The sequence below is a fragment of the Castanea sativa genome, chromosome 5 (genome assembly GCF_040712315.1).
Source record: "Castanea sativa cultivar Marrone di Chiusa Pesio chromosome 5, ASM4071231v1".
Classification (NCBI taxonomy): Eukaryota; Viridiplantae; Streptophyta; class Magnoliopsida; order Fagales; family Fagaceae; genus Castanea; species Castanea sativa.
In genome coordinates, this window is record NC_134017.1 from 46,612,528 (window position 1) to 46,638,048 (window position 25,521).

The 25,521-nt window shown below is 34.7% G+C and overlaps 1 protein-coding gene and 1 pseudogene across 1 annotated transcript; both read left to right on the plus strand.

The window, feature by feature from the left end:
* Nucleotides 1–2,210: 2,210 nt before the first annotated feature.
* Nucleotides 2,211–3,543, plus strand: LOC142633282 (peroxisome biogenesis protein 7). Its single transcript, XM_075807498.1, has one exon. The coding sequence runs from the start codon at nucleotides 2,367–2,369 to the stop codon at nucleotides 3,321–3,323; it is 957 nt and encodes a 318-aa protein (XP_075663613.1). The 5' UTR covers nucleotides 2,211–2,366; the 3' UTR covers nucleotides 3,324–3,543.
* A 6,490-nt stretch (nucleotides 3,544–10,033) lies between these two features.
* Nucleotides 10,034–12,211, plus strand: LOC142635297 (F-box protein MAX2 homolog A-like; annotated as a pseudogene).
* Nucleotides 12,212–25,521: the final 13,310 nt, after the last annotated feature.

Here is a 25,521-nt window from a genome sequence, read left to right on the forward strand (position 1 = left end):
TGATAGGAGCCGACCCAATCGAATCGATTTTGGCACCGACCAACTGAGCCGACGCTGGCGATTGGATGGAGAATCTTGCTCCAATGTTGGTGCGGTGCTACCATCAGATCTACAACTTTGAAATCGATACAGTTCTGAACCAACTGATATTAGATATTAAGTAATAAACCTTATATGACAAAATGAATCGTTTCGTTTACTAATAAAAATACAAAAAAAAAAAAAAAAATCAAAACAACATCGTTTTGTGCTAAGGTTTCTGATATCTGCCCTAGTATAAATATCTCATTTATAGTCTCAGCCGCTCAACTCTCTCAATCGTCACTCTATCTTAGGCTTCTCACTTTAGTATCTCTCGCTCTCACTCTTACCTCTTGCAACTTGGCACGTTAGACTCGGTAACTCACTCCATTCTCTCTCTTTGAAAATGAAATGTATACTAAATTTTTTTTCCTGCATTTCGATTGTTAGTAAGGGGAGACTGAGATTGAGTGAGTTCTCTCACTCTTCAATCCTTCATAGACAGGTTATCACTTAAGTTGCTTCATCTTAAGTATTTCTTTTCTTTAGTAAGCATCTTTTTTATGGCATTTTAGATTTGCCAAACTCCTGCTGCTACAATCAAACATGACTTACATGAAACATGATCTCTAGTTAATTAACTAGTTACTTCAAAACTTTTTTGCATGGTGAATGAAATGATGAAATTTGGACAGATTTTTTGTGTGAATAGGTTGGACAAGTTTATGATGAAGTTTGAATAAGTTGAATAGATTGAACAGATTTTATGTGTGAACAAGCTGAACATGTTTATGATGAAGTTTGAACAAATTTGAACAAGTTGAATAGGTTGAACAAATTTTATGTGAGAACAGGTTGAACAGATTTTTTTTTTTTTTTTTTTTTTTTTATGAAGTTTATGTGTGAAATTTGAACAGATTTTATTTGTAATACATTATACGTTATGAAGTTAATGAAATTTGGACAGCTATTTTTGGATAGATGTTTTTATTGGTGGGAGGGTAGAAACTACACTTGGATAGTTTTATTTATTTATTTTTGTATGTGTGAACAGGTTGATGTGTGAATTGTAAATAGTTTGTCAAGTGAATATTTTGCTTGAAATCTTGAACTTCTTGTGTTTTAGGCTTCAAAGCCCAATTTTTTTTTAATAAAAAAAAAACAGATTTTTTAATGTTTCAAATCGACCGAAACCAATTAAACTGACCGCAAGAAACTGCACCGCTCTGGGTTGGAAATTCGACCCTAAGTGGTGTGCATCGATTCTAACTATGAGAAAACCAATTCCTATTGATTCAGTGATAAATTTGGGAAAAATCAAGCCGACCGAACTGTGCACACCTTTGCTTATTTACAATATCTTAAGTATATTTTTGCCTAATGTATTTTATAAATACAATGCAAACTTATGAAAACAAACTCTTCCAAACTACCATTGCTATTAGCCAAACTATACTTCATGATGACACAATAGCTTATACTAGAGCATTTGCATCATGAGGATGTATATAATAGAAAAACATGTTAAATTGACACATTCAAGTTCTAAAATTATCTACATCAGTCAAACTAAAGATGTATAAATTTACAAAGTTACTACAATAAATTGTAAATATACACACTATAGATTTGTATATCAATATTTTAAATTGTTTCTATCACCTCTTGTCTCATCAAATTCCTTTCTTTTTTTTCTCCATCTCTTAATGAAGATAATAATAAATAAAAAATGAATAATGATTATTTAAATAAAATAGAATGTATAGTATCTATACTATTAATAACAAGATTCTTTGTTTGAGTTTCAACTTTTTGTGTACTAAAATATTCTCACACAAATTCTTAAACTCTCTAAAAATACTTTTATTTTTTAGTTAAATAATTTCAAATCAAAAAACACAAACTGATTAAAAAAGTAATTTACTGTTCTTAAATTTTAGGTTTTTTTTTTTATGTTAAAAAAAACATGAATTTTTGCACGAATTGATGCCAATGCATATGTTACGTAATTTTAAAAAAAAATATTTATAATAATAATAGAAATTATGCAATCAATCCAAATTTTTTCGGAAATGATATATCACATTTTTTTTTTTTTTTTAGGCAGAAATGTGTTACTCAATTTCGATTAATACAAAGGTCCATGGCATAAAAAAAATTAATAAAAAAAAAAAAAAAATTCTAGGAACACTAGTGAAGAGTAAAGATAGATAAAAGAAAACCTCGATGAAGTCCCTCTCATCTTGCCCAAAAACGAAATCCTATGGAAGCTAACTTCACCATCATTCATCAATCATCATAATTCAAACCCTCAGAGCTCCACAAATCAATCAAACGCAACAACCATGCCCGTCTTCAAAACCCCATTCAACGGATACTCCGTAAAATTCAGCCCATTCTACGAGTCCCGCCTCGCCGTATCCACCGCCCAAAACTTCGGCATCCTCGGCAACGGCCGCGTCCATATCCTCGACCTCCCTCCCACTCCTTCCTCCCCTTTCGTAGAGCTCGCCTCCTTCGACACCGCCGACGGCGTCTACGACGTCGCCTGGTCCGAGTCCCACGACTCCCTCCTCGTCGCCGCCGTAGCCGACGGCTCTCTCAAGATCTACGACCTCTCTCTTCCCCCCACCTCCAACCCCATCCGCTCCCTCCAGGAGCACTCTCGCGAGGTCCAGTCCGTCGACTACAACCCCGTCCGCCGCGACTCCTTCCTCTCCTCCTCCTGGGACGACTCCATTAAGCTCTGGACTCTCGATCGCCCCACCTCCATCAGAAGCTTCCAGGAGCACGCCTACTGCGTTTACGCCGCCGTCTGGAACCCCCGCCACGCCGACGTCTTCGCCTCCGCCTCCGGCGACTGCACGCTGCGCGTGTGGGACGTGCGCGAGCCCGGTTCGACGATGGTGGTCGCGGCTCACGAGTTCGAGATTCTGTCTTGCGATTGGAACAAGTACGACGATTGCGTCATTGCCACGGCTTCTGTTGACAAGTCTGTTAGGGTTTGGGACATTCGGACTTACAGAACCCCGTTGGCGGTGCTGAACGGCCATGGCTACGCCGTCAGGAAGGTGAAATTCTCGCCTCACAATCGGAGCTTCTTGGTGTCGTGCTCTTATGACATGACCGTGTGCGCGTGGGATTACATGGTGGAGGACGCGCGCATTGGGCAGTACGGTCACCACACGGAGTTCGCGGTCGGGCTCGACATGAGCGTGCTCGTCGAAGGCTTGATCGCCAGTACCGGTTGGGACGAGCTTGTTTATGTTTGGCAGTACGGAACTGACCCCAGAGCTCCCTAAATATAAAGGAAAGTCTTTTTTTTTTCATATGAATTTGTTATATACTTCATATGCTTTTGGATGAGAGTAGCTATTTATGTCACTATGATGTGGTGTCTGTTGCGGTGTAATTGTTAGAAAAAAAAAAAAAAATCTGTGGATGTTCTTCATGAATAACTTACTGAGTGAATAATCCCTGTTTGTATATCAGTTGTTCGGAATAAAACAAAAGGTTCAAGTACTTTGGTGCTTCCATGATATATTTGGATTTTTTGAATTTTTATGTTTGATTCTTAGTTTCTTTTCTTGGGGTAAGGGGTTAGAGGAAAAATCATATGCATTGGTAGACAATCTACACTGCATTGCATTGCTTGGTAAAGTGTCTTAAGTGTTACTACCATACTTCTTTTGGTGTCTTAAGTGTTAAGGTCGCAATATGTGAAGATTCTCCTTGTAGACCCTTTGTTAACTATCTTGTTTTCTATTCAGAAAGAGACTGTTTTTTATGTGATTTTTTAAGGAAAGATTGTCTTTGGATGTTGAAAATTTACATGAGGGGTTCCTCATTTAATTATGTAGAGCTGTTCTTGTCCTTGTGTGAGTGCAATGGTTGTAAATTTTAGGAAATTTCATGATGTACATTCGTACTATGGTAAACTCATTTAGGCCTATACTATATGAAATTCTATGCCTTTGTTCTGTAAGATGAAAATAAACTGCATTTATGGGGGTGTAGCATAAAAGTTTCTAGTTACTTGTTTGAAATTGGTACTCATGGACTCACAGTGCAGGCAACAACCATGGGTGACAAATTTTATTTTATTTTATTGGAGTCCTGTCCTTGATAGAATTGCAATATAATGGATATCAGCTGATTGCAGAAGTCCTTCTAGTTTATGAACTATGTAAAAATCAATTTGCATGCTTTATAATGATTTTCTTTGGAGACAGCTAAGCATTGTTTTTAGTATTATCTCACTTGCAGTTCTTGGAACAAATCATTTCACTTGAACTGCAATACTTTTTGGGTTTGTGTCTCTTCTAGTTCTTGGGGCTGCATTGGTGGATTGTGTGTATGTGTGAGTATGTGAGAGAGAGACTTGAAGTGCTAGGAAACATAACTAAAAACTTCTTTAGGTTTGGTGTGTTTCACACCAAAATGCAATTACTGCAAAATTTTCAATTGTCACTCTGCAGATCTGCCTATTTCTTTTGATCTATTGAATGTGAAGTCGGAAAAGTGGGGAAAAAGAATTAGGAAGCTTAGGACAGTCATTTGATTTGATCCCCATGACCCAAACCTATTATTGGATCTTAGGTTCTCTTCTCTCAAGTTTTGTTTCAAAGCTCCTGGTACATGTTCTGTTTAACTGTTATGTTTCATTTCCTTCTCCGTAGTATATGTTATCAGGTGTATTTATTCCTGTCATGGTGTTGCACTATATTATATCCATGAAACCTTCTCTATTGTGTCATCCCTCTTCCAGTCCCTGCAAGGCTGGTAGTCTATAAGCTTTCTGACATTTTGCAAGAGGAGATGCGCGAATCATTTAAGGTCATCTGATCTCTACACTGTACAGTGCAGAAGCTGTACTCTATCTTTGTGAGGCAATCATAACCATTTCCAAAATTGTAGTTTGATTGGGACGCTTCGGAAATAAAACTGGAAACTGGAGAGAAGGAATGATCTGTATCAATTTCTAGGCTTAAAGGTTTCACTGAAAAAAGTAAAATAAAAATGAAGGTGTGTGTAGTGTCCAGACATCTGTTATTTTCTACTTCACAGGTGTTCTACACACTATCATATGCGGTTCCTTGTCTTTTGGGTTTGTCTTGAGGTTAGTGGACATCTTTGCTCAATATCTCACACAATGGACTGCGGGATGAAGTTAATATTTTGCTTATACTTAATGTAAATTTCAAAAGGTTGCAATATTGATCAAACCTATCCTATTTTACTTCTTAGGTTTTGGCTCCTGGTTCACAGTCCCTCAACCCATGGTCTCTTAGGAAGTCCTTGGAATATCAACTAAGCTACATGTTGGTAAGGCTCACATTCATGAACCATTCAATTGAATGAAAGCTTTTACGATTAACAATTTATTACTTATTGATATTTTGAGGAAGCTTACTTAATGATAGTTGGAGAGCTTCCTCATGACCCTAGCTTGTTGTTTGGGAGTCCATGCCTGCTGAAGTATAATATTCTAGTTGTTCCTAAAGAAATGCTGTTACTTGGAATGGTTATGATAAGAGTAATTGTGGCGGGTTAAGGTTTACTAGGATTTGTGGATCCAGGGTTCAGAGTTGTAGAATTTAGGGCTCAAAATTGGCTCTAGTTTAATGAGTTTTTTATGGCTATTTTATAGAGTATTTAGCGTTTAATGGTTTTTGCAGGTAAGAGTAAAGGCTTGACACGGATTGTAAGAAGAAAAGGATAAGAGTGAAGTTTATAGTATTTGAGTTGTATGAACAATACCCATGGGCCATGGCTATGAATAGTACGACGATATAGGGAATAATAAAAGAGAGAAAAAAAAAAGAAAAAAGAAAAAAAGCTAACGTGTCTCAATGCTAAAAAGTAAAAACACTCCATTTATATTCTTGGAAGTTGTATTTTATTTCAAGTTTTAGTAGTTAAGTAGGTTAATATATCAATTTCCTAGAGTCAATGTTTTCTTAATCAATAATCAGGATTTTTTTAAAGTCAATTAAAATTAGGGTTTCTTCAACTAGAATTAAGGCAAGTCATAGTCTATATAAGAACAATATTAAGCACAATATTAGTCATATCTCCTATGGAAACTGCTTACAAGTTTACAATTTGATTGATTAAAAAAATCTCTCTTAAAATTTTAACTGATTAATAAAATTTCTCCTAATTTTATTTTTAATATGGTGTTGAATTGGTGCTTTGTTCAAAATTGAGTAAATAAATGACCAATACTTTTTTTTTTTTTTTTCAAGAATGAAATGACCAATAATTGGAAGCACCAAAACCTCCGCATATGATTTTCTTATTTTTAGACCTCCGCATCTCATTAGATAATTAGAGCATTCCCAGATGGCAATGCAAAACTCATTAAAAATGAAAAATGCAGTCTCAAAGACACAAAAACGCACAAAATCAAACACATCCGGGGATGCAAAATACAAAAATAATTTACAACTTGCTATACTATAGTATTCTTATTGTAGCAACTTCTATTTCATTTTTATCTATTTTTATTCACTCTTCTCTCTCTCTCTCTCTCTCTCTCTCTCAAAGAAGGGGTGGGTTGGTGTTGTGTCATGGTGGAACACGACTTACAGTGGTGGTGTTTTGGTCAAAGGTGGTGGTAGCAGTGGGTTGTTGTTAGTGTTATTATTGTTGATATGGTTAGAAAATTGATTATTTTAAAGACTAAATTTAGCTACAAAATTAGTTGTAACCTTACGCTATAACCTTATTCTATATCTTTTTATTGAAGGTGAATTTTAACAAATCTGCAATTGGATTACATTTTCTTCTTATATTTTCCATGACTGCAAAATTTTTATAAAATTAAAGACCAATAGCTATATTATCATTAAGTTTAAATTGAAAATTTTTGTAATTTAAAATTATGCAAAAATATAAGCTAATAGATTATATAGTAAATAATATCCAATTGACACAAAATTTGACATGTGTATTAAGAGCATAAAGAATATGCAATTCAACGATTAGATTTTCAAAATATATAATAATGTCTATTTTGGGTTGTAAAATAAAGAATGAAAGGTATGGTGTATTGTTAAGTGAGAATATAAAACAAATGAAATGGTATTTTGGAGAGACAATGCATATTATTTGCATTTCCTATATGGGAATGCTTTTAGTGTGTACTAACTAATAGGAGTGTGCACTGGTCGGATTGGGCAGGTGGAGGGCAATATTTTTAACCAACTTGTCAATGGTGGGTTGGAAAAAGTTCAATTCACCACCAACCTACCAATCTATAAATCCAGTGGGTCGGTTACAAATATTAACAGTTTCAACTCGGCGGATCAAGTGGGTTAGATAGGTTGACAAATTCAATTGACTAAATGAAATTATGTCAATTAAATTGGATAACTCTTTTCTCCCTCAAATAAGAAAAAAAATCTTGTATAAGATAATGTATGAATTGTAAAGTGGGTTTTATGTTTGTGGGGCCTACAATTTTGTATGAATTGTATAAGATAATTTTCAATAATATGATTTATGAGGATGTAAATGGATTGGGATAGGTTGGTTTGAGAGTTTTTTCAACCTAACGCAACTTTCTCAAATTCCTTAAATTGAGAAATTTCCAATCTAAATGAACCCATGGTACTAAAAACCAACCAAACTTAATTCACATGAAACAGGTTGAAATAAGTTGAGTAGGATTTCTTAGACTTTATAAAAATATTTGATTTCATTTGATAGTTTAAATCCTTCATTCAAATATAGAATTGGGCTTGGTTGTTGTTGTTGTTGTTGTTTTTTTTTTTCCTCCGAGAAAGAGGTACTCAGCTTTAGTTGAAACTAAGTTTTAAAACATCAAAATAAATCAAACTAACAAATTTAAACTATGACCCAAAAAAAAAAATATATATATATATTAATTATTAATTGCATAAGTTGTGTGGAGATATTTAAGTTGAAATCTTTCTAGCCTAACTTGGACGTCCAAAAAATAAAAAACTTCTTAAAGACCCAACCCACCCCAATCTATCAATCCACCACAAAAAATTGACCTAAGAAGTTGAGTTAGGTTGGATTGAAACGAGTTTATAGGTTGGTGAGTTGAATGTGTAAAATCCAGAAGTCAACTATCAAATTCTTGAAAGGGGTAAATGGAGATAAAAAAGCGTTGATCAGATTCTCAAAAAAAATGAAAAAAGAAAAAAGAAAAAAGAAAAAAGAAAAGAAGCGTTGATCATGACTAGCTTGAGAACCTCTTTTGGCAGGTGGCAGCAGTGGCACCACTTCTAGTACTTCCTAGCATAACTTTATCGATTACCTTGCATGCGGTGCCTTTCTCACTCGAATTGCCTCACTCCTCTCTTTAGGCCACCAGTTCCCACCAACTGTATCTTTTTCCTCATCTCCACAGGTCCAAACAGATTCTCTCTCTTAGTAAGCAACCACTTTTTCCTACTATGAATCTTTATCTTCAACCTCTTAGGTAGTCACAGATAAACCCCATACTCTATTTATGAGAATGCAAGCCGGTCTTTTGTCCTCATCTTAGCCTAATTAGGATAATACAAAGATGCACGTTAAGTGCAAGTTTAGAAAATATTAACTTGATGAACAATATAACTTATACGACTATTAAAGGTTTAAGTTGTACTAACAAAGTAAACTTACATTATGGACTCAAAATATGTATAAATATAAGTTTGTCTTGCTAATACAATGTAAACTAAGAATTTTCTTTAACAATTAACAATACATCCCAAATAGATTTAGCTAGGCAAATTCTTTATACAACAGTGAGACGACTTAAAATGAGAAGCAAATTTAGCCATGGCATTGGCTAAAGCATTCGCTTCTCTTTTAACCCGTCAAAATCAACAAGAAACAGACTTCTACCAACAACAATGTTACTAATCAAGTTTGATGATCCAAGGACAAACAGTAGCCCCATCATTTATAGCCTCAAAACAGGTCTTAGCATCTCTCTCTCTCTCTCTCTCTCTCTCTATATATATATATATATTATTTTTTTACAGCCAAAACAATTTTCTTGCCTTGCCTCTTCCCCAGCCACATGGGGGATATATAGGTAGTACGATGCCAATGAAGAAATTATAGTACCAGGTGAAAAAAGCCTATAGCACATTGAGTTGGTGTGTGGTTCTAACTAAAGTTAAGCGTGATTAAAATGGTCAAATTTGAAGAATGTTAATTCTTTAACTTGTTTAGAACATTGTGTATATGGTGACATAATTGGTCAAATTTTTAAACTACTTGAATCTATATTCACATATCATATTAAGAATTGGTTGCACATATAATACTTGTATTACATGTAAGAAGTGGAACCATAGATTACACATACCATAAAACTTAACACACGGCTAACATGAGTTTCCTGCATCGTGCTTCTAAAGTCCAATCATGGAGAGAACGTTATCAGAAAATTCCTTTTCCTAAGCATTTCTTTGGCTGGAATAAAGTATTTCAAAGCGGACTTGGGGGTCCAGTGCATTGAATACATTAACCCGTTGGAATGTTGTAACCAGACACTGGACCCAAGTTTTGTTCTTCTAACATAGTACCGGAAACAGCAGCCAAGTTCTGGACGGAAGAAATGGAGGTTGACCCATCACAAAAAGGTACATGAAAAACAAAAATATGGGTCAAGATCAAAACGAGCTCCCTCCTGACAACTGGCAGATCATTGTACCTTGATTTGGTGTATGTATCTTTATCTTCTACCTTAGAGGTCCCTCCTGTCTTCCTGATATGTCTGAGGCCACCAGTTCCCACTAACTGTATCCTTTTCGATCTCCATCTCCATATTCTCACCCTTAAATTTTTTGTTTTTGGTAAGTGATGTCTCTCTGAATAAGCCACCGCTTATTTAGATAATGAATCTTCTAGCATGGATATACTCCTCTCTTGTTCTATGCCTCTACCTATGAGAATGCTGGTTTTTATTTTTCCATCCTTGTCTTCAGTCCTACACCACATAATAAAAGATATATTCATCATCCCCACCAGTTGGCGTTTTTGATTGGTTGAATCTTTTCTCTTCATCCTCAAAACTTTGCCTGTTTGCTATTTGTAGGTACAACCTATCTCTCACTGTATATAAGACAATAGCTGAGGTTTCTTTCACCACCCCAAAGCCATTCTTTTCTCTCTTACAAGCGAAGTGCATGTCAAAATGGCTGCACTTAACCATGTCCATTTCCACGACTTACCAGATTTAATTCTCTTCAATATATTCTCCTTAGTTACTGACACTCGTACCCGCAATGCCATTTCTCTTGTATGCCTCAAATGGCACCTGCTAGAGCGATCTACTCGCACTTCCCTTGCTCTCCGGGGCAACATTCGCGACCTCTTCCTTCTGCCAACTTGTTTCCAAGCTGTAACCAATCTTGACCTCTCTTTGCTCTCCCCTTGGGGCCATCCACTGTTGGATTACTCATCCCCTAACTCAATACTATTTGCTCAGCTTTTTCGCCAAGCCTTACCTTCGGTTGTTTATCTTACAATATACGCTCGAAACCCTTCAATTCTCTATCTTTTTGCTCCTCAATGGCCTAATCTACGCCATGTTAAGCTCATACGTTGGCATCAACGTTTGTCTATTCCTCTTGGTTTTGATTTCCTCCCACTGTTTGAGCATTGCCTTTCACTTTCTTCCCTTGATCTCTCTCATTTCTATTGCTGGACAGAAGATCTCCCTCCCGCACTTAAAGCCTACCCTAAAGTTGCAGCTTCCATTTCCTATCTCAATATCCTTATTACCTATTCATACGCTGAGGGATACAAGTCCCATGAGCTCCTTGCCATTACATCTGCCTGCCCGAATCTCCGTCAATTTCTGGCAACTTGTTTTTTTGACCACAGACTCATTGGTTCTGTCGGGGATGAAACTTTGTTATCTCTTGCTTCAAATTGTCCTCGTCTTTCTCTTCTTCACCTTGTAGATGCTACTTCGTTGTCAAATGCCAGGGCGAACCCTGATGATGAGGGGTACGCCACTGAAGATGCTAGAATCAGCCATGCAACGCTCGCGGGCCTTTGTGCTGGATTACCACTGCTTGAGGAATTGGTTCTTGATGTTTGTCACAATGTTAGAGATACTGGATCAGCATTGGAACTACTTAATTCCAAGTGCCCGCGGCTTAAATCTTTGAAGCTGGGACAATTCCATGGGATTTGCAGGGTACTACATTCAAAGCTAAATGGGATTGCACTATGTTCCAGGTTGGAATCCCTGTCTATCAAAAACTCTGCTGATTTAACCGATTCTAGCTTGGTAACTATCTCACTTGGCTGCCCGAGACTGACCAAGTTTGAGGTGCATGGTTGCAAATGGATCACAGAGATAGGGTTCAGAAAGTTTTCTTCCATCCTTAAGAGAACTTTAATTGATGTGAAAATCTCTTGCTGTAAGCTTCTCAATGCTGTGTGTTCCTTACGTGCACTAGAACCAATTCGAGGCCAAATACAACAATTGCACATAGATTGTGTATGGGAAAGTGTCCAACGATTAGAAGGGGATCTGAATCAAATTGTTGGAAACAAATCTATTCAACCAGAAAAGCGTCTGGACAATAAGTTCTCTTCAAGGACATGGGCAAAGTTGCATTATCTTTCGCTTTGGATTTCTGTTGGGGAGCTTCTGAGTCCATTGACTTCATCAGTGGGCTTAGCTGACTGTCCTGTACTAGAAGAGATACACATACGAATCGAAGGTGACTGCAGGCAGCATTCATGGCCTTCCATGCATGCATTTGAACTGAGCTCCCTTGAGTGTTATCCTAGGCTCTCAAAGATGAAACTAGATTGTGGTGGTACTTTTGGTTATGCTCTTACTGCTCCTTATGGGTATGCGGATCTGAGCCTGTGGGAGCGATTTTATCTTAAAGGGGTTGGGAATTTGAACCTCACTGAGCTTAATTATTGGCCTCCACAAGACAGAGAGACTAATCATAGAACTCTCTCTCTCCCAGCAGCAGGATTGCTTGCACAATGTGAGACACTCAGAAAGCTTTTTATTCATGGAACGGCTAACGAACACTTGATGATGTTTCTTTTGAAAATACCAACTCTAAGGGATGTACAGCTAAGAGAAGATTACTATCCTGCTTCAGAAAATGATTTCAGCACCGAAATACGAGTGAGCTCGTGTTGTCGATTTGAGGACGCCCTCAATAGGCGTAAGATCACCGACTGAATATTGGGAGTCAAAGCTTCTCATTGCGTAGACATGAATTCATAAAAAATAGCTAACTACATAAGAACAATTATTCCATTACAATGTACCAATGTTACCCTAATAGTTTTAAAAATTATGAACATGTACAAATTTAATCAATTCTAAGTAATTTAAATAATAAACGTCTTTTTATTTGGCTAAATATATATAAGTCAAATAAGGATCTTTAATTCTTAACCGCCAAATTTGCACTTTCTTTTCTTCTAAAAATAAAAATATAGTGCATATACTTTCTAAATAGAAAATTAAAAAAAAAAGGAAGGTTTTGGTTTTGGAAAATTAAAAAAGCTTCTATTAAAGAGGTTTAATTATCTATTTCTAAAATCAAGTATCTTAAATATGGTTTGGTTTAATACGAGTAATAAGATAAATAATAATAATAATAATAATACACCAGTCATTTACATAAATATAATACAATTTAAAAAAAAAAAATCTAGGGGCTAGTAAAAATTTATAAATAAATTCTTTTTTTTATTAAAAAAAAAAAAAGAGGGAGTAAGGAATTTTTAAAATCTAGGAGGTGGGCCCCTTCCCTTTGCCCCTGATTTTATATCTTGGTACCCTTTGTGGACAAGCAAGCAGATCAGATGTTTACACCCTTAGAGCAGGCAAGAAGTATTTTTTATTTATTTGTAGGAAAGTTCTTATATTTTTAATAGAGAGAAAGAGTATAAAGTATTAATTACGTAAAATGAATTTATAGCTCAAACCCTTTCATTCCCAACTATCCATATATATACCCACTATTCACAATGCAATATCTACTTGGTTTTCCGGCGAAGTATAAACAGATAGGCTTAATCTTATATCATGCCAAGTTGTAGTAAAAAAATATTTCGCAGTAAGGAAGCCAAGTAAGTTACTTTACATCTTTCACTGCTAATCGCTGCTTCATAAAGCTTAAAAACTAAAGAGTGCCATTAAAGTGTGTCAATTGTCATGCCAAAGAATTAAGGAGTCCCATTGTCCCACATTACTCTGTAAGAAAGGTCTAGGAACATGTCACAGGCAAGGAATATTCCTTATCCTCGTGTACTTTCTTGGAGAGCTGTTATCACTTATCACCCCAAAGCCTTTTTTTTTTTTTTAACGGGTAGATATTGTTGTACCCATCCAATCCAGATGTAATTTGTGTAAGATTCTAAACATATATAGCTCATGTACTGCGGCTTTATTCCATTTCTTCACTTTCAGTCCTATCTAACCCTTCCTTTTGTGACCACAAAAAGCATCCCAAAGCTACTTTGGTGTCCATAACTTTATCATATATGCCTAGTAGCTTTATCAGCCACATATCTAGCTTCTTAGCGATGAATCAAATATGAGCCTTGCAACTGGACGCGTACACGAGACTGCTGCATTAGTTGCATGATTGGGCATGAGGACACACGAATGCAGGGGATAGATGGATTATTATTTATCTGATCAGTTTGCATATACTTAGGAGGTGGAAATAAAGTACAAGACCAATGTCTATTATACACACCGTACACTCATGCCATTTTTACACAAAATGTTTAAAAAAGTGTGTGTATAGCATGTGTAAGAGACATTTTTCAAAGTTGAATAGGTTAATTGAAGATTTTTTTTTCTCAGGTAGACATTCCATTTTGTAACCATCTATAACAAAGATTTTCGACTCCAACTACAAAGCAATATAGAGTATCGTGATCATGATATCCTAAACAATTGCGGCTAAAAAGGATAGAACAATGAGGCTTCATGAAACTATGTGTGCATGTGTACATAATTGTTGGGTCATATGTATGGTCGTTTCATGCATATGCACCCAGCAACTATAAACCCTAAAAGCCAATATATATTTTTTTTATAGAAAAGAAATCTATCATTACAGAATATAATTGAGAGATAATAATAAGTCATTTTCTCCAAGAAGTCAAAGAGTATTTAATGTTGGTTTCCTAGAAAATATTTAGTCATTATGTTTTAGTTCTCTCAGGTAGACAAATTATTTATTTTGTTTATAGTTCCTATGAGTCATGTTCTTGAAAATGTAATGTTTTTAATTGTTAACTTCATTCTCCCATGCTTAGAGGGTTGTTCTAACCCTTATAAAGTGTTTTTCTATATATATATATATACAAAATTGTAGAGTATGTTCAGAATTAGCATTTTTTTCTTTTTAGAAGATGAGCTTCTTCTAAAGTAACTCTTATTCTGTTAGTGGATTCCTTTGAGTGGTAAGTTTCGGCTTTTGTATCTTTTTGGTCGATGGTGATAATCTATATCCTATTGAATAGAGAGTCAATTCAATTCTATATTCTTAGCTAAATTCCTTTGGGTGGTGATATCTATATCCCTTTGGGTTTGATTTAGTGGTGAGCTTTTATTTATCCATTTAATTCTTGAGTGATTTTCTTATTCCATATAACCCAGAAAATATAAAAATATATACATCTACCATTCCCTTATCATATTAGATAAGTTTGGGGTGCCTCATACGATTCTGATATCATTAGCATTAATGAGATGTTGATGTTTCCTTGCAACTATAGAATACTGTTGTGGAGTTGAACCTTCCTTATCCTTGAGAACACTCTTAAAATTATTAAGAAAATGAAATTAAACCCAGTTAAAAGCCAAAATTGTTTAAATAAAAATGATGTGAGTGTGTCAAATCATCATTCAAAACTAATTTACTCTAATAGTTTGTAGGGTGATAAGGTATTCCTTCCTCCCACATCTATAGTGAATTCCATTAATTAAATTTATGGTGGGATCTATCATGAATGTAAGGAGGGAGCACTACGTTACTGTACTCTGAGAGTACCTATTAAATTTTCTCAAAATTCATATACATGTATTAATACTCATTTTAAGTACAAAATTATACATAAGATACTTAAAATAACACAAAATAAGTATGGATGTACAATAATATTTTCTTATAATGATATAAATTTACAAAATTAGGCTCACAAGTTGGGTAGGTAAGTATTTTCTTATTAATTTTTTTTTTGAGAAACAATGGATAGGTAAGTAAAGTCTCAAACTATTATTGTATTTTTTTTTAGTAAACAATAATACTTATTATAACACAAAAAAAAAAAAAGTAATACTAAACCGGATTTATAATAATAAACACCGTAGAAATATCAAAGGTTATTGTCTTTTTATTAACTTAAAGAGGGGGAGTTATTAAACAATTTAGATGTTAATCAGAGAAATTTATTTTTAAAGGCCATATGGCGCAATCTCATTGGATAATATTTATCCAATCAACAAAAGACCAAAAATGGGCTTAAGAAAATCACCCATACACTACACGTGTTGGGTTTTTTCCCAACACATCTCTTTCATCACTAAAAAATCCACTTCACTACACGACATGAGAAAAACATCCCATAATTTCCAAAACTCACTAGTTGGGCATAAAAGCCCCAAAAGGCCCTACTTCACGCGAGCCCAAAGAGAAAAATAAAAGGCTCACACAAGGAAAGAGGCCGCTTAGATCACTTCAATTTTTAGTAACATACATATATTGTATTATAGCTTTTGCCATTGATGGGTATGACATATTCGTTATTATGGAGTTAGTCTAAATTCGTTCATAATTACTGGAATGAGAAATGTTTGACATAACTATTTTGAGCTGGCGTTGAGTTTCGGGTTGGGCTCCCAAGCTTAAGTTGACATTTAATTTGACATGTATCTTATAGAGCGTAACATCAGTTACATTTAGGTTTATCGTTAATAAAAAATTTACTATACATCAATTACAATAAGACATATTAACAATTGTGAAATAAAGTGTAAAAACATTGCATTTATTTCTTAAACATCTCAATCCTGTCCCACAAAAATTCCAATTCCTTATAGAAGATAGAGAGACAAAAATAAGTAAAGGGAAAAAGTACGTACGAAGGAAATTCAAGTGAGAAAAACTCTGAGAAATTCAACAAGGTAGTTGAGAAGGAGAATTTGATTAACAAAATTGAGTGCTGCTCAAGTGGAAGAGGTAAGGTGATTGACTACCACAATAACACAATCAGCACCCTCAATCATGTCAGATTCAATAAGATAATGAAACAAACAACCAACTATGACCCAATTACTTGCCATAAAAATGACAATTCGTTACAAATTCGATTGAACTTACTAATAGATAATAATTGTAAGTCCATGTTTTCTATGTGAATGTGGGATTAATTCAGTGGCAAAGTTTTATGCATTTTTCTTTCATGTTTTTTAATGTGTCCTTTTGGGCAAAATTGTATGCAAGTAGAATGTACGAGCCTAGTCAAACAATGGTTAAAGCTGCCCGTGCTACCTACATGCAACTTGCATGTGACCTACATAGCTCGCGAATAACACGTGGCAGAAAATCCATGTGGCAGTATGACAAGACATGTCGTTACCTCTTAGCGACTTACCAGGACGTGACCCAGTCACAACTAGCATGCAGGTATAATGTCCTATTTTATCCTAATATGCTCTTTTAGCCTTTTCAAATGGACCAACAGTCATGCTCTGTGCATGCTGAGAGAGCCTATTGAGATTTCATCCCATCCACCTAGTAGAGAAAGAGAGAGCCTTTGCCTTAGTGCAAAAACACTACCAACCTCTTCTCTCCATTTCTTTCACCAGTATTACAACATTGAGATAAATATTTGTTACCTTTAACGTCTACACAATGCATTAAGTCTTGTGAGTATGTGTTGAAGGTTAGGAAACCATAGGAGCCATTACAAATCCAAACCTGTTGGTGGCCTTTTGTTGGCAGCTCAATAGTGGTGACTCCGACAAGCTAGTTGAAGAAAGGACATAGTGAAATTAGTTGCTAGCTAGAGCTTAGAGTACTTAAGTACATATGGGGATATGGGCATGGAAGGTTCATAGTCTTATTTGTATTACAACCATTCATCTAGTGGTGATTTTTTGATGGTGTGGTTAAGGGAGAGGTTTTTTCACTTGGGTGCTCGGGTTTTTCTCTTTCTAAACATTTCCTTGTGTTTAGTTTGGTTTACTTTATTTTCCGCATTTTCATATTTTCTTTTATATGCTTTAGTTCAAGTTGTTTTTGTTTACAATATCAAAATCGGTTAATCACTTACAGTGGACTAATTATTAGTTTAATTAGATTAGTAGTGATTAGGCCGTAATTAAAGTTATGGGAGTTCTAAATTAATGCTAGGGTGTTATTAGAATTTCAAAATTATTAAAAAAAATTTAAAAATTACTACACGTAACAATATCAATAGAATTGCTAATGATTCTAACCAAAATCAGTTGTTTAGGTACAATTGTGGAAATTTTATTTTATAGAACTCTACAAGCAATGCTTTCCATCTTGTATAGTTGGATATTTTTCCTGACACAAGTACATTATTATTTATTATTATTATTATTATTATTCAGTGGATTATCTCATTTTGTTTTCTTTTTAATCTTTGCTTCTCTCAAATTAAAATTATCTTATTGTAAATTTTATCCTTATTGCTCGGGTGTAGTATAATTCTTGTAGATTTATTTTACATAATCAAAGACTTTGCTAATGCTATAAACAAAAAATGACTCCAAAATAACATAATACCAATTGCAATTATAGCTGTGATTTTAGGGATTGTCATTGGAGTGTGGACAAGTGGTAAGAATGGATAGATTATATCACTTCAGATTGCAAATATCTTTTACATCTCTAGAACCATAGCTATGGTTCTATCTAGGTTTCCATGAATAATAATCTTTGCTGGAATTCTCTAGGGTTTAGGAGTGAGAATGATGACATTAATACCCCTATTCTACATTTTTCAAGTTTCTTATTGGAATTCTAGGGATCAGCTTATCTCCTACTTTGTAAACGGTAGACGAAAGTTGTTGTTTAGCAGCTTCCTAGGACCATTTCCTAGAAGATAATTAAGAAATCATTTAAGAATAATTCATTGAATATGCATATTGAACGCATCTTGAAAGTTCTTCCATTGCCTAAGATTCTTAGGTAATGGTTATGTGGGTTGTCATTTTGCTTCTATTTTAAATGAAAGGCCAACGTCAAAGGTAAAGCTCATATGTATATCAGATAAAAACATGCAGGCGTAAACATAAATATAAAGATTAACATATGCATATACATAAACGTAGACACTAATATTGTATTTTGTAATTTTGATTTAGGTTGTGGCCCTCTTTATTTTGTAACTGTTATCAGGGTTGAGGCTTGCGGTTCTCCTTTGTAATCCTTTTTGTTTTTTAAAGATATTTTCAATTCATCAAAAAAAAAAAAAATAGACACTAAATTCAACAATTAATAATTTATAGAAACAAAAAATAGCTAAATGAGTAAATATGCATGTTAATAACTTAAATTTAAAAGTTTATACACAATATTCACAAACAAAGTTAATGAGTTTTAAAAAGCAATTCTAAAGTCATTTTATTTTGCATTTTTTATGCTTGCTTAAATACTTTTTTTTTTTCATTCATCATTTTTTCCTAACATATAAGTATAAATGTTAATGGTGTCATGATGTGAAAAGTTGATACTTTAGTTGATAAAATAGACAACTGTGAAGGAAAAAGAATGAGAAGATCCATTAATAAGTAGAATTAGTTCAATGAACATATAAACCATCCTATATTACAGTAAATTAGTGACCTGTACGCTGGTCTGCAAAGAACATCGATTCATATGATGATTGAGTAATTTAAAGCTTGATCAATAAAGGTGATTTAGTAATTTGAAGCTTGGTCAATAGAGGTCGTCGTTGAGTTGATTTGTAGGAAAATTGTCAGGGAGATAACTATGAGATCCTTTTCGAAAAATGAATTGAATATGCCTATTTTAATTGCATCTTTAAAAGTAATTACTTTGCCGAATATTCACAAGATGATGAATATATAGGTAGCTTTTCTAATTCCAGTTTAAATGAAAGGCCATCAGAAAAGGTAGAACACATATTTATATAAACAAACACAAATACACATAAACATAAACATTAATATATGCATATACATAATTTAAGACAATACATTTAGAAATTTATAATTTATAGAAACAAAAAAATAGCTAAATGAATATATATATATATATATATATATATATATGTCAACAACTTAAACTAAATGTTTATATATAAAAATCCATGAAGACTAACAGATTTGATGTGTTTTGAAAGATAATTCTAAATTTATTTTATGTTTTTATCTTTTATCTTTGATAATATGACTTATTTTCTATTTTTCCCCTAGAAACTTACAATTATTAGTGTTAGTTGTGTATCAATGTAAAAGGTCAATATTTTTTCTAGGAAAGCCTTGATTTTATTTATATAGTGTGTTTTTAAGATAAAAAATTTATCATATATTTTTTATATTTTTTTCTTTATGTAAAATTAATTTTGGTTTGGTTGGAATTATTTCATTGAGTTTTTTGTTGACTCCATATTTTTTGAGTTATATTTAGGATATTGGGTGATTTTATTGTTAAGTGAAGTTGTAACAGTGCATTTGATAAATTGGATTCCGTTATTCTATGCTATAATTCTATACTGTAGATAGCAATTAATTTATTTTCCAAATTTTTAATAATATTATTTTTTATTTTTATTTTGAATATCTATTAGAAAATATCAACTTGGATATGTTTTTTTTAAAAAAAAAATAAGAATAATATAATTACTAGTTGAATATTATATAAGATAAGTTTGTTACTAGTGATATAAAAAATCACACACTATTCAAAAATAGTTAGGATATAATGAAATAATACAACAAAATGTTAACAATGAAATAGTGATATTAAATATGTAATATACCAAATTTTTATTATATAAAAAAGACTAGATTTTTTCCTCAAATGCATAAATTGCTCAAAGAAGTAATGCTTGTTATAGTTGGTTTTGCAAAAAAATAATTTCAAGATTAAAATTGATTTTATTAGCCGTATTATCAGTTGAAAATGAGATATTAAAAAAACCTAAATACATAAACATAAATAGTAATTTCACATCTCAATAAGCGATAAACATTAAAATACTTTACTGATATGCAAAATTTACTAATTAATATAAAATAGATCCCATTTAAGGCCATTTTCTTCGGCTTCAAAGTGTATTAAGCCAACCATTTGGAGACAAAACTAAAAATTTGTGTTTGGGGGTGGGGGTAAGGGTGGCAAATGGGCGGGTTGGGTCATAAATGGTTGGGTGTATAATTACTCATTTATCCATTTATGACCCATTTATATATAAATTAATTATCTATTATCCGCCCAACCCATTTAATTAGTAACCCACCCATTTAACCCATTTAATTAGTGAGCAGTGAAACATGGATCTCTATACTCTACCATTAACGATATTTTTTTTAGCTTTTTTAAAAGCCTCCCTCCAAATACTGGCCAAAAAAGCTAATGGTACAATAATAGAAATTCAGAATGTATAATAATACAAAGAATAATTAAATTTTCAATTTCCATGTGTGTAAAACCTAAAACTAATTAGGTTTCCCTATAAGAGTAACATACAAGTCAAACGAGTCGTTGACTCTCATGTCAAACCCAGTACAATTCATCGAGTCCTCTGAGTCGATCTTTCCAAGCTAGGCACACCGTGTTCATGGTTCCAAAAATCCCTTAAAAACATCTTCGCCACATCCAAACTCGGAAAGTAAGTAGGCTCGAGGAAGATCCTACTCAGCGAGTCACACGAGTTGGAGCTAACCATAACTCGGTTCGCGTTAGCCTCCAAGCTCCCCATCATAACCACAAGCAATTGCTTGTACGCGAAGTAGAACCTTTTCATTGGTGACTTGATCGGTTGCAAAGCTTGAAGAAGATAAACCTTCTCAAACTCTTTCTTCTTGTTGTAAAGCTTCATAGCCGATTCTTGAATCCTAGGTCGGCCTTTAGGGTCCACTTCAACGCCTAGTATTGTTAGGATGTGTGCCCTTAAATCCTATTGCATGGTGCTATGTATGACATTATGTATGACTTAATGTTATGATTAATAAAGTTGTTTTATTATTATCTAAAATAATGGTAACATGAATATTTGGACATTATTATATAGTCCATAAGATTTATAGTATGTGATTTATGTGAAAAGTCACAAAAAATATAAATCATAAATTCTTTGTAAATTCAGAATTATAGTTCGTAGTCGGTGATGAAATTGGGCATTTTATATGCGAAGACTATAACATATCAACTAAAATGATTTAGCTTAATCATGAAAGTGGAGAATTCTAGTGGGTATGTTGATATTTTTTAAGAGTTAAGATATATTGAATTGGACCGCTGTGAGATTTATTATTCTCCTAACGACTGTCAAATGAATAATAAATCTCATGACTTCTATTTGCATGAATTCTTAATCCTGAGAGAATAATGGACTTGATCATGAGGTGTAGGCTGCTTTGATATATCAGAAGTGAGATCTAAAGTCACGATCAAAGTCTCAGTATGTTGGGCAGCCACATTTAATATTAATGGAACATATATTCTCAAGATGGAATTCATAATCTCTTAACGGAGATATAAAATATTCCCTTGAGATAAGTTTAATGGGTTTGGTTATTCAGAGTGTTAGGCCTAACCACTTTAGTAAAGAGATACTAAAGTATATATTTATGTAATTGGATTTCATAAATATATGATGAATAACTTAGAGGATTAAGATGTAGTAATCTTCAAAGTGGCAGTCTACATTCATTACTTTATATTACTATGAATATTTTATGAAGGGATTGCATGTATAATAAAGTCATGGGATATAATTTATTACTAAGGCCTAGAGTGCAATTATATTTATATAGTGGTATTAAATATAATTAATGGTAACTTTGAACTTGTCAAGAGTTGACAGAAAAGCCTAAGGCTCATTGGAGTTAGTGTCTTATTGGTCATTTTTGGTTCCACTCCAAGCCACACACTAAAGCCCAATTGTAAAGGCCCAATAGGCCAGCCCAATTAGATAATTAGTTAGTTCTAAAGGGAGAAACATACAGAATTTTTTGTTAGAGAAAAGAGAAAAAGAGACATCATTGTGAAATGGTGTGTATGTGTGAGTGAAGTCATTCGATTATTCTCCATTGGAAACTGATTGAGAGACCACACTTCTTAGGCATAAAGTGGAATTGGAGTGAAGATTAAAAGTGTTCCCAAGTACTTCTAATTTTTTGTTTTGGATTTCACCACACCAAGGTACGCTATCTTGTTCTTAAATTCTGAAATTTACATAGTGCATGTTATCAATCATGAATGAAATAGATCCATATTTGTTGCTTCCGCTGTGTATTTTGTATGAGATACAAAACTAGATTTTCCAACAATTATGTATGGCACTTTGTGCTTCTTCATCGTCGCTAGGTTCTGATGATAAGCGAAAGCAGAATTACGAGGAGAGAGTTCGTAAGCTCGAATAAGAAAACAAAGCGTTTCAGGTCCGTTATGTTTTAGATTTGGATTTGGATTTGGATTTTTTGTTTTTGCTTTTTTAATATTTTGTTATTAGTTTGGATGAGTGATTTTCTAATTTTCAAGGTCATCAGCTGTGTTCTATAGTGTATGTTTGGTTGCTGAGAATGTGATCGTGCGCTATTTTTGGTTTTGTGTTTGTTACGAGTCTGTATGGATGACGAGAAAATGTAGGAAATGTCGAAGAGTAGGTGGTAAAGTGTGTTTGTCTTTTGGGTTTTTGTGGGTTTATTTAAATTTAAATTTTAGATAGGTTTAGTAGTTATTGGTGGATTTATCCATTTAGACCCATCTAATTAAATAACCAAATGGGTCTTTACGTTGGGTTAAGACTTATCCAAATAAGGTGGGTAATGAGTGGGTTCATGAATATGGATTAAAATTGCCACTCCTAGGTGGGAGTGGGAGGGATTTAAGTACTTTATATATTTGCTTAAGAAGTGTTGGTAAAAAATATCATAATTTCTGAGAAATGACTAGACTAACACCATAATTCAATAAAAGATGAACCGATGATGGAAAAGTTTTATATATTTGCTTAAAAGTTGAAAAGTATATTGAATTATCATAATTTATGGTGAAGTGATAGATTCCATCACTTCAAAAGGTTTACTATTTTCTATAGTATCCTTTTGCTAATCTGAGTTAGAGCCAAAGGTTCCTCTTCAAATTATGGAAGGGACTAGTCATTAACCTAAGAATCTTCAAAGCGAGGTAAGATCTCTATATTCTATCTATCATTTCTTTATGAATTCTCTATTTTTGTTTCCTTTTTGGTCTCAAGGTTTATGATAAGTGATGATGCCGAAAAATCACCAGTAAGTTGCAAGCACTCCTCAAACCAAAGCAACACCTGCAAAAGGGAAAAAGAGGACCTAAAAGAGAGCACCGGTGTGGTGCCGGCCAAAAACCCTCCGAAGGTCAAGTTAGAGTCTTATTTTTCAACCTTAGAGTACCAGAGTTGAGATAATTGTGCATACCTTGATGCTAGGGTTTCTGGGGTATTTATATTGGCGTAGGATTACCTTTCCTTTTAAGATACAACTTCCTTCTTGAACTCTTTTCCGTATAGGAGTCTTCTTATTATGGTCAAACGTGTAAAGCAAGAATTTCAAGTATACACGCTTGTGTGGAGATAAAGCAAAACCGAGTCAAACATATCGTGTGACACACAACTAAGAATTTATAACCAATCCATATAGGACGGATACTCAATGACCTACACCGTCCTATATGCATTTCCTACGGTATCAATCCATCTGCTTCCCCTCCGTCCACCCAAGATGGAGGAAATATCCGTCTCCTATTTTTATCCCCTTCAGTTGCCCCCTCGCTCCTTGGATCCGTCTTTAAATACTAGACGGATTCATGGAGTGATTCATATGGCAATCTATTGAGATAGGACGGTCCTGGCGTACCATGACGAAGGACACGTGGCCTGTGTTTATGGCAAAGGACACGTGGTCCTTGTTGATTAGCTGCTCCCCTGAAACAAGGCGTCCCTTCGTATACTGTGCCCTTCGCTCTATAAAAGCCTGCCTTTTCTTCCTTCATTTTTCTCTTCCTATAAAAAATTTGCAATCAGAGCGCCACCGTCATCTCTATCGTGCATTCTTGTCGTCCCTCTAGTTTATCCGTCATTTCGTATTTGCTCGATTCGATCTGGTATGTACTCTAAACCCTTCTTTCGTCTATCTCTTTATTTTATTATTTTATATATATGCACTTTCTTTAGATTCGTCAGTGTCTTAGGTTATACCGTCATAAATGTAGGTAATGTCTAGTGCGTCAAGTAATCAATCGTTTGTCCGCGACGGGGCGGGCTACGATGAGAGATTCCCGTCAGGTCCAAGAGGTCCTGACACTTCAAGTGAAGAAAGGAATCCGTCCAGTACCTCTTCTTCCCTAGATGATGAAGGTCTGGAGGCGGAGAGTTCAGAGTTGTCAAGTAGTAGCTTAGATGGTGAGGATCCCCCCGTTCAATCTGTGATTGGTTCGGACGGTCTTAGAGAGTTCGTCATGCTACCCCTCTGGATAGTGAATGATTTTAGGTCCTCAATCACTAAGTCCCACCTCAAAACGCTTAGGACCAAGTATCAAATACCCGATAACATCCATCTACGTCTCCCACACAAGTCCAAGAAATGTTACTACAGGGGGGTCGACGGTGCTGGGATCTATGAGCAAGCCATGAAGGCAGGGCTCAGATTCCCTTTGAGTTCTCTCCACCGTCGTCTGCTTCAATACCTTGGCCTATCCGTCACTCAGATCCCCCCAAACGCTTGGAGAGTATTCATAGGCGTAGAAGTTTTATATGGGGCCATGTCCGACGGTGCCCGAAGGTTGACGGTGGAAGAATTCTTCCACTGTTACCGTCCGACGGAGATCGTCAAGTCAAAAGGAATGTACAGGTTTGTAGCCAAGAGCCGGTTGTTGAGGCTAGTCAGTGATACACCGGACTCCAATAGGGACTAGAAGAGTAGGTATTTCTTTTTGGAAGGGAACGAATGGATGTGTCATCCAGGGGATGACACGTATATGCCTGTCGACACTACATGGGGCATAATGCCTCCGCCGGGTATGCTATTGCTTTGGTTTCCGTCTAATTGAACCTTGAAAGTTATTTTATTTTTTCAAAGTCTAATCGTCTTTTTTGTAGCTCGGGACCGTCCATAAGTTACCTTAAAGCAGTGGAGCTTCCTGGAGAGAATTTTCAACAAGACGAAGCTTCAAGAGAGGACGTGGGCACAACTTGTCACTCTTGATACCCTCCATTGGTATTGTGACGGTCCTGAACCTTCGTCTGCCGCCCGTCGTTATGATAGCAGAG

Bases quoted from the DNA above. Each gene is read 5' to 3' on its own strand.
- LOC142633282 (XM_075807498.1), top strand. From the start codon at position 2,367: ATGCCCGTCTTCAAAACCCCATTCAACGGATACTCCGTAAAATTCAGC.